The sequence below is a fragment of the Thalassophryne amazonica genome, chromosome 18, assembly GCF_902500255.1.
Source record: "Thalassophryne amazonica chromosome 18, fThaAma1.1, whole genome shotgun sequence".
In the NCBI taxonomy this organism is placed as follows: domain Eukaryota; kingdom Metazoa; phylum Chordata; class Actinopteri; order Batrachoidiformes; family Batrachoididae; genus Thalassophryne; species Thalassophryne amazonica.
Genome location: NC_047120.1, coordinates 33,069,776 through 33,080,365, shown reverse-complemented (window position 1 = coordinate 33,080,365; position 10,590 = coordinate 33,069,776). Strand labels below are relative to the sequence as shown.

At 41.0% G+C, this 10,590-nt stretch overlaps 1 protein-coding gene across 1 annotated transcript in view; it reads left to right on the top strand.

Moving 5' to 3' along the window:
* The first annotated feature begins 1,274 nt into the window (after positions 1-1,274).
* Positions 1,275-10,590, top strand: part of LOC117531499 (melanopsin-A-like) — a 70,273-nt gene continuing 60,957 nt past the window's right edge. The window contains 1 exon segment of the mRNA XM_034194612.1: positions 1,275-1,494. Coding sequence (XP_034050503.1) covers positions 1,381-1,494 — 114 coding nt within the window. The 5' untranslated portion in view covers positions 1,275-1,380.

Below are 10,590 nucleotides of genomic sequence, written 5' to 3'. Positions count from 1 at the left end.
GTTGTAACCGACTTGAGTGGGCAAATGCTCACATTCGCTGGCGTTTGGCACGTTGGAGAGGTGTTCTCTTCACAGATGAATCCCGGTTCACACTGTCCAGGGCAGATGGCAGACAGCGTGTGTGGCGTCGTGTGGATGAGCGGTTTTCTGATGTCAATGTTGTGGATCGAGTGGCCCATGGTGGCGGTGGGGTTATGGTATGGGCAGGCATCTGTTATGGACGAAGAACACAGGTGCATTTTATTGATGGCATTTTGAATGCACAGAGATACCGTGACGAGACCCTTAGGCCCATTGTTGTGCCATCCAAGAACATCACCTCATGTTGCAGCAGGATAATGCACGGCCCCATGTTGCAAGGATCTGTACACAATTCTTGGAAGCTGAAAATGTCCCAGTTCTTGCATGGCTGGCATACTCACCGGACATGTCACCCATTGAGCATGTTTGGGATGCTCTGGACCGGCGTATGACAGAGTGTACCAGTTCCTGCCAATATCCAGCAACTTCGCACAGCCATTGAAGAGGAGTGGACCAACATTCCACAGGCCACAATTGACAACCTGATCAACTCTATGCGAAGGTGGTGTTGTACTGCATGAGGCAAATGGTGGTCACACCAGATACTGACTGGTATCCCCCCCCCAATAAAACAAAACTGTACCTTTCAGAGTGGCCTTTTATTGTGGGCAGTCTAAGGCACACCTGTGCACTAATCATGGTGTCTAATCAGCATCTTGATATGGCACACCTGTGAGGTGGGATGGATTATCTCAGCAAAGGAGAAGTGCTCACTATCACAGATTTCGACTGGTTTGTGAACAATATTTGAGGGAAATGGTGATATTGTGTATGTGGAAAAAGTTTTAGATCTTTGAGTTCATCTCACACAAAATGGGAGCAAAACCAAAAGTGTTGCGTTTATATTTTTGTTGAGTGTAAGTGGCCTGAATGAACTCAGATAATCATGCACAGTGAACCAGCAATGACAAATGTGTATTTTCTGGGGGTGATTGAAAGTCTTTGGGTGGCTGCAGCCCCAACACCCCTCCCGCTAGAGCCGCCTCTGCTCCTCAAGCACGAAGATTCAAACCTCTCTTTTAACTTCTCACAGTACAGCTGTGGGTGAAGGATGTGCGCGCGTCTGAGTGTGTGTTTGTGAACAGACTGACTGATACGCGCATGAACACAGACATTGCCCGGAGCGCGGATTGGACGACACGCGCACAGCCAAAGTGTTTCCACCCCTCAGTGTTGCACATGAGCGTGTCAGAGGAGGGCATGGAGGCAAACCGGCCACTCGGAGTCTGGTAGATCACCAAACCTGGACTCCGCTCCACCACCTCTCACACCAAACTGCTCCTCGTTCGTGGACGCGTGATGGATTCTCGCTCGTGGGTCCCCACACCGGACCCAAACACCGGCGCAGCCTGGAACATCAGCTCCATCAGTCAGCACCACCGGATCACCGAGCTGCCTCCAGTGGTCACATCTGTAAGTGCTGCTCCCTCCTTTTCTCTCTCCCTCTCCCTCTTTCTCGCACATGGCGGAGTCCCCGCTGTTCGCCGCAGCGATGCGTAACTGCGCCAAGATCCGAACCAAGAGCGACATCCTCCTCACAACTGCCAAATCAAGAATCAGACTTTTCGCTTGTTTAAAAAAAATTCCTCCATCAGCTTTCTTTTAAAAAGTTCTTAAATAAATGTAGAATTGGAGACAGAAGTTTCCTCTCACGCGTGCGTCTCTGCGCACCGCTTCACCTCACACAAAACAATCAGGACGCAAATCACGTTTTTTTTCTGCTCTCTTATTTCAGCTTGCGCCAAAAATAACAGCAGAAAGTTCTCTTGCCACGTGGAAGTGCGCGTCGGTTTACTGTGCCACATGCGCGCGTCAGGTCATCCACAGAGAATCAGTGCGCACGTGAATATTCATCCTTCGTCAACAAATGTGAGCGTGATGTTTCGTTAACATTCGGCCTCTTTGGCGCTTTCAACTTCTTCACTGATCAAAATGAGCGACGCGCGTAAATCAGTGTTCCGCCGACCTGCGGCACTTTGACTTTGCGCCGCAACAGCAGCACAGATGATTTTAGAGATAAACTAATAAGAACAATGAAAACATGTGCTGCCAATGTAAATCCACCCTGACCTTGAAGTTTAAATCCTGTCTGTGCTGGAAATTTTTTGTTTTCTTACTGGGAGCGCAGCAGAGGTCCCTGAAGGCATCTTCGAATACAGATGGAACAACCCAGTTTTGCTTACAACAGTTTGATTAAAAAATAATCCTGCGTTTTTTGTCAGTATAAAGTTAAATTCCCAGCAGCAGCGTGTCCAGATTGATTTGGGGGGTGGCCCCAGAGGGGGCCACTGATTCGTGGGGATTCATCAAATTAATAACAAAAATGCAAGGAAGGCCCTCTGTCCATATAGTGTTTTTAACCCTCCCACCCCGTATGAATAGAAATCAGCATGCGTGTACTTTGGCCATTTTGTTAGGGCGATATCTCAACCAGATGACCAATTTCATTCATATTTAGCATAAGAGTGCACTTGGGTGACCCCTGACACCAGTCAATTATGGTGACCTTGGGGTTAATTTCAAGGTCACAATGAGAAATTTAAGACATTGTCATTGCCACCCTTGTTGGCTCAAGAACCAGTTGACCAATTTCACTCATATTTGGCATAAGAGTGTACTCTGGTGATCCCCAACACTTTGTATTACTGATTTGTGGTGACCGGGGGGATATGTTATCTGTTGATTTTTGATTTGTTTATTTTTTTAAATTTGTTTATTCGGCAGATAATGCATACAAACATGCAACATGTAAATATGACATTATAAAGCAGGATAATGCATGAAAGCATAAACGCTTATTTCCAATGTGGTCCTTACAAGTCAACAGGCAATCATGGTTACAGGTACAGTGTTTGTAATGCTAACAATAAAAAACAAAACAAGACAAAAAAACGAACAAATACATATTAATAGAGAAATAACAATCCAAAAGTAATGATGACAATATCTATAATAATAATATCTATAGTAAATATAATAACTAAGAATAATAAACAAATAATTATGACAAATAATGATAAAAAGATTGGCTAGAAAAACAAAAAAGATAGGATACTAAAGAAAAACACAGAAAACTGCAACTAAAACAAAAAGAAAAAATAGAAAACTAAATGACTTGTTTCAATTAGAATGACTAAAAAAAAAGAGAGAGAGAACAAAACCAAAAAGAAAAACCTGACTTTGCTAAAAATACATAAGTGTTTTGCTCCTGGTGAGTTAATTCCCTAAAAATTCTTGTTTGACAGGCAGCATTTTTTTTTTTTTTTTTTTTTACAGTTGAAAATCTATGAATTTTACAAAAAGGTGCTGTGTTGTCAGGGCAACACCCTTTCAGGCATCCAGTCAGATGCAGCAAAACATGCCACTCTCACAGAAGGAGGTTTTTTGTTTGTTTGTGTGCAATTTCTGTCTACAATGAGCTGATATGAAACAAAATCTATCACAGTAGAGACAAAAAAAAACAAAAAACTAATTTGTAATAGCAGATTAGACAGATGCTCTACTCCATCTGAGAGTGAGTCCATTTTATCACTGTAAATTATGATCTTGGCATTAGCTGTTTATTGTCATATAAACCACTCCCACAAGAAACAATTATTTTTTAGGAGTTGAGATGAGTTGCTGAAGGATGAAGTTCTTCTGGGTGCTATATGGACATGGGCTCGAAGGCCCATGTCCATATAGCGACAATCATCCAAGCTTAACTTGGATGATTGTCATGACCTAAAACATAAAATAAACTAGAAGCACTCAGAGTGCAAACCTCCGCCAAGGCCATGGGGTCACTGACGCCATAACATCTACACGCCGTGGAATCATTGAATCTAAAAAAGTCTAACAATGAAGTTTGCTCAGTAGTAAAAAAAAAAAGTTTCATCTGCTGTGACTGGATAGCATGTATCCTTAGCGCTTGGCATCACAGTTTGTTGCAACTTGCACCTTTCCCAGCAGTAATATTGATATTGCATGTGCTTATAGACAAAAACAAATAAGAGACAAAATTCAATTTATTATTCAACTAAACTGCAAATATATGAATTTTTTTAACATTTATGAAACACTTCTCTAAACAAGGCCATAGGGTCACTGACCCTAAAGAGGTTCCCTCCTTGGCACAGCGATATATTTCTTTTTGTCTCTTTCTCTAAAATTGTAATAATTATTACATTATTACATAATTGTAAAAAACTCCAACCACACACGAGAAAGTATTTTTTTTAACAGTTCTTGTTATTGAAAGAAACCGCATCTCCCTAACCGGATAGAGTTGTGACATCATCACGCCATGCGCTTACGCTCTGTTGAGCGGGATCTTGAAACTCCTCCATTACAATTTAACAGACTTTTCGGCTTTACAAATGCCTTTTTTTACAAATGAAAAAATAACATATTTTACAAAAGCACATTTATTTGTAAACACCAACACACATTACATTGATTCACTTGTATTGGTTTTTACATAGAATGAATTAGTCAACCAATCAGTAGGAGCAAAGGCTAAATTTACCCATAATCCCTTTGGGCATTTGTGTGTTAATGTTCAAATCTTCAGAATTAGTGCATTATTTTACAATTAACAGGTATGTGTTATATATCACTTTGTACATTTTAAGAGTTTACATTAATGTAGTTATTTTATCTGGATTAATTTGATTTATAAATCAAAACCATAAGTCAAACCTGCTTTCTGTTTCAAGACCTCCGCCTCATGGCTGGACCACTGTATGGTGTCAAGGTAGAAGCTTTGGCAATGTTTAAAATAGATATGTATTTATAAGACCCTTGTGAATGCAGTAAAGTAAATCTGTAAGCCCAAATTTGTAATTCAGCAGAGAAATCTTCATTTAAAAATGACAAATTTGCAGCTAAAATTTAGCCCTCTGTGAAAACAGCCGTATCATTTCCATGACGTCAGGGACAAGACGACGCGCTCCCGCCTTCAGTCCGATCCCACATTGAAATTGATTTTATCTGTTAGTAATGTTACTTATACACGTCCTGGTTTCAACATCCAAAAGTAAGCTGCAATGAATGTGAGATACAGATCTGTGTGCTCAGATCAGCAACGACATCGACAGCGGGCGCCGTTCTTCCTCTCCCGCTCTCTGCCTCCGCTGCGCTTATTAAGTCTGCGGGCTCGTTAACGAGCTCGTTAACCGCCGACGCGGGCCACTCACACCGCCCATGTCTGCTTTGCAGCCGGTGTTGTGCTAGATTCAGCGCACAACACTGGCATCACCTCTCTGTCTACTGAATGGAGGTGCAGCCAACTTGGAACAAGTCCAGAGACTACGCTCGCCGTTTTGATGTGGAGCGGCCGGTGACACCTGTTGCTGCAAGGACAGACTTCTTGCTGCAAAATCCACAGCACCGCACGTCTCGGCAATCGGAGCCCCAGAGCTCCATGGACGCTGAGAGAGGTTTATATATTTTTAATGACTGGGATTCTTTGCGGGTCTCGCCTCCATATCTCGCGATGGTACCGGAGGCGAAAGACAGTAGATTTTCATTGCGACACCACTCAATGAAATGGGCGTATGAAAAAGTTCCCCCAAAATAATTTTCAAGCACAAATAAAAGAAATGTGTACTCACCAAACGTGCCGCAAGACAATATGAAGTTTTAAAAAAAGTAGATCCTTCCGTATAAGGCAAGTAAAAGGTGCAGATGCAAACTGACGTAAATCTACAAATTACATTTGGCGCAATGCATGCTGGGAGAGGGTCTTGTCCGTGACGTCTCGGCAGCGTCCATGATGAGAGGGTCAATTTGCGGAGGGCTAAATGTTAGCTGTAAATTTGTCATTTTCAAATGAAGATTTCTCCGTTGAATGACAGATCTGGGCTTGCAGATTTACTTTACTACATTCAAAAGGATCTCATGTGTAAATGTAAGTCATTTTTTGTTCAAAAAATCTGACAGCATTTTTTTCAATGCAGGTCTCCTTTAAACTTGAAATCAGCTTGTTAGTAGTTGAGAGTATACGGGAGACAAACTTGAAAGTTATCAGTTAGCTGTAGCTTCCGATAAGTTTTCAGGCAGTTTATCGGTTTAGTATTATAAAAGATAACTTTTCAGTTAGCTGATTACCAGTTATTGAAGCTAATGTTTTGGTTAGCTGTGCCCACTATTGGTGAAAGGTCTGTACGGGGAAATATCAGACCTCGGTCTTTTTCACACAGACCTCACTGACACTTGGTCCGCACTTACACCTCTGTCTGATATTCCCGTACAGACTGAGCAAACAAGGTTAATAATTCACTTATTACATGGCTATTACATATATAAACACGCAAACCTACAGTATCGCTCTAATATGCTGCTGACGGTGTTGAGGTTGCCCGGTCATTAGCTGGTAAGCTTTCAATCTGTGGGTTTTTTTCCAATGCTGTTTAGATATTTATGGAGTACATTCATGTCTGAGTTGGTTGTTCTAATTGTGTTTTTAGATTACTGGTTTGTAAAGAAAATACACGTTGCGGGCCGATTGTCATGGTAACCAGTCTGATATGGGAAAATATCGGTAATCAGCCAACCACAGCATGCGCAGCATCACAACCATATAATAAATCTTGGTTAGTGGATGCTGTAATGATGATGGATTAGGAGCAGGTGTTGTTGTCAGTGACAGATTCAAAAATGTGCTAAACCATTGCTTTCTGATTGTTTCACAGCGTCCATGGTCTAAAAGTCAACACTGTCAAAACTTCACACAACCCTGCAGAAAGGATGTTGTAGAAATTTAGCCATAGCAGATATGGCGTAAATGTGATGTGAGAGAGAGAGAGAGCATGAGAGCACAATGTTTACAGTTATATTCTACATCTGAAATAACACTCATGCAGCCACACAACCCTGCTGACAGGACATTGCATGAATGTTGGTGAAACACTTCTTTAATCTCTTTCTCTTTCTCTCAACATATGTGTGGTTTTGTAACCAGTGGTGGGCACAGGTCCGCTAATCCACTAATTATCGAAGCTAATGTTTTCATTATCGGGTTAGCTTTTCCGATAACTTTAAAAACCATCAGTGGACCAATTAACTTCCGATAAATTTAGGTCCGATAATTTTTAGGCCGCTAACATATTTTTGCAGGCATAGTGAATTAAGCTTAACAGTTAAAAAAAATTGTGAAGTCTGAAACTAAAGACTTTAGTACCTACCTGTTAAATGTTTTTCAGCAGATAGACAGCTCTATCCTCTGCAGTCAGAGAAGAGCTGGTTACAGGAGCGAAAGGAAGGAAGGGAGAGCAAAAGAAGATTATTACTCTTTACACCATACCGACTCGCCGGAGTATCACGCAAGTCATCAACAGGCATACAGTTTTAATTTATGGTTAAAATTTTAACCAAACTAATTCCAGACAAGCTATTTAAATTAATGTCACATCTGGGATTTTATAAAGTGAAAATATCAGCTTTATGTTTTAGTTTTAAAGTAATGCACTAATTTTGAAGGTTTTAGTGTTTGGGAGACATATGCTGCAGTGCATTATGGGTAAAGTTTGTGGGTAAAGTTACATAAAACAAACACAATAACAACGTCTATAAACCCAGAGAATATATTCACCAGAGTTTTAGGCTCAAGAGTTGATGCTGTTGTCCATGTGCAGCGGTTAGAGTGCACCCTGAACAGTGTCTCAATGCATTTCTCCATTGTGAAACTTTACCCATAATGCACTGCAGCATGTGTCCCAAACATTAAAACCTTTAAAATTAGTGCATTACTTTAAAACTAAAACATATAGCTGATATTTTCACTTCATAAAATGCCAGACGTGACCTTAATTTAAATAACTTGTCTGGAATTAGTTTGGTTAAAATTTTAACCATAAGTTAAAACTGTTGCCTGTTGATGACTTGTGTGATATGCCAGTGAGCTTGTATTGTGTAAAGAGAAACTGTCTTTATTCCTCCTTTTTCTTGGTCACCAGGTCTCTTTTGCTGACTGAAAGCTAATCTGACACAGAAGCACTGGCTCATTATTGTGTCAGTAGCTGTTAGTGTACTGAAATCAATACTGAAAGTTATCGGTTTAGTTTTTATCTGTAACTTCCACCAAACGTTTAGGGGTTTATCAGTTTAGCTTATAAAAGGTATCTTTTTATTTAGTGGATAAACTGTTACCAAAGCTAACTTTATGGTTAGCTTTGCCCACCACTGCATGTAGCTATTTTTCAGTTTTTCATTTGTGAAGCTGAGGTCTGGTGCCACTAGTTATTAAAACTTCTTTTTTTCATGGGCTTCTTGTTAATCTAGCTGATAGAACAGAAACGTGAGGCAGAGTAATAGGAAAACAAGAGCAATCTGAGATTTCTGACATCCACCAATCCGGATCCAGATCGCCTCCAAAATTCAGTGCAGTCTTCCATGCCCTAATATCTATCTGTGGTGCAAATTTGGTGAGAATCCTTGAAGTAATTTTGACGTAATCCTTCAAAGCCTATATAAAACGAAATCTTAATCCAGAATCCAGAATCAATCCAGTTCACCTCCAAAAGTCTTCCATGGCCTAATATCTATCTGTGGTGAAACTTTTGTCAAAATCTGTGCAGTAGTTTTGACATAATGCTGCTAACAGACAGACAGACAGACTAATAATAATAGTTAGACACAGTTGAGACAGAAATTAGTTCACCCTAAGGACAGGATCCCTAGTTACAAACAGAGCAATGTAGGGTATTCTATCAGATGTCAGGAAAACTGTAACGAAGACTACATAGGTAGACTAAGCAACCTTTACACAAAAGGCTATACCAGCACCGCAGAGAGGGCGCCAGTGGACCTCAGTCTGCAGTTCATCTCCACCTGAAAGACACTAACCACACGTTTGAGGACAAGGAAGTTAAAATCTTAGCCAGAGAGAAGAAATGGTTTGAGAGAGGGGTCAAGGAGGCATTCTATGTGAAACAGTTGAAACCCAGCCTTAACCGGGGAGGGGGTCTGAGACACGCTTTGTCCCCTGTTTACAATGGGGTACTCAGGTCAAAGCAGTTTCAGTCTTTTGTTCATGGTAATGAGTCATTCACGTCATCAGGAGAGTCGTCAAGGTAGCCATCAGGAGAGGCGTCCATCCCATCATTAGGAGGGACAGCTGCCCTGTCATTAGGAGGGTGCTAACTAGAGCACAATAGGTGCTAATTAGAGCTATTGTTTAGTCACTAGCCTATAGCAGTCGGCCTCTCGGTAGGAGGGGTCTGGTTATGTTTAAAACTCCAGCTTTTGTGGCTTCTGTTTGTTCTTCTACAAGAGTCAAGACAGAAGTCAGACTACCAGAGCAGAATTTTAGCTGAGGAAGCTTCTGCGATTTGAAGCAAAACGTCCTCGCATCAAGCAACCCAGTCCAGTCGAAGATTCAAGCTTCTCTACTATCCATCCATTTCTACACCCGCTTACTCCAATTAAGGGTCACGGCAGTGCAAACCACTAAGCCAACGTGCTGCCTGGTGATTTTTTTTTTAAATATGCTATGCAATAATGCTGAGAGAATGTTTACTTTTATGATATCCTCTGTGCCATGGGGTTGTGCTCATTTTATGGAGGCTATAAAATGATGCTCTAAAATCTGCATTCAGGCTTTCTGCTGAGCGACAGGATGCCCCGATGCCTCACCTTTTGGGTGGGCTGTGCTGTGGGAATGCTTGCTGCAGGAAGTTCTGCTGGAACTATTGCCAGAGTTATGAATGCAATAACTCTCCATAGGACACCTACAAATCAGCAGCCTGTTCAAAGGCAAGGTCACAGCTCACATTAAATCAAAAGTAAAGATGTAGTTGAAAAAAAAAAAAAGCCCAACACAGAATTATGTTGTTTTTACTGTCAGAATATTTTCATAATAAATATGTCAGATGTCTTCAATCACACTACCACTCAAATCATTCCTGGAAATTAACATGAAAATATGAATTAAATATTTATTAGGGAGCCGTCCAACAGACAAAAAAGTCTTTGTGAATCCTCGTTTGGAATGGCACAGCAGCACTTCTCTTCAGGCCAATGTGTTATTTGTGAGCAGCTTTGGTAATTCGGGGGCGGGTGGGAGCTTTAAGGTGAACAGGAGCACTGTAAAAAAGAAAGCTTGAAATTGCTGAAGAAATACATTAATTGGCTATGAAAGCATATATATATATATATATATATATATATATATATATATATATATATAATGTGTGTGTGAAATGGAATGGCTCAGAGACTGCTGCTTTGTTTGATCAAAATTTTTCAAAACTGTAAGGCACAACTGAGTGGACACCATTCGATAAATTCAGCTGGTTTTCGGTAAAAATTTTAACGGCTGATGAGAGATTTTGGGCTGGTAGTGTCGCTTTAAGGACGGCCCACGGCGCCTGACGGCGATCTGCACTTCGAGGCGGCAGCGTCTCGCCGTTTCAAGTTGAAAACTTCCACATTTCAGGCTCTGTTAACCCAGTAAGTCGTCAGAGAACAGAGAACTTTCAGAAGAAGTCGGCATGAGGAGTTTATTCGGACATTCCATTGTTAACAGAC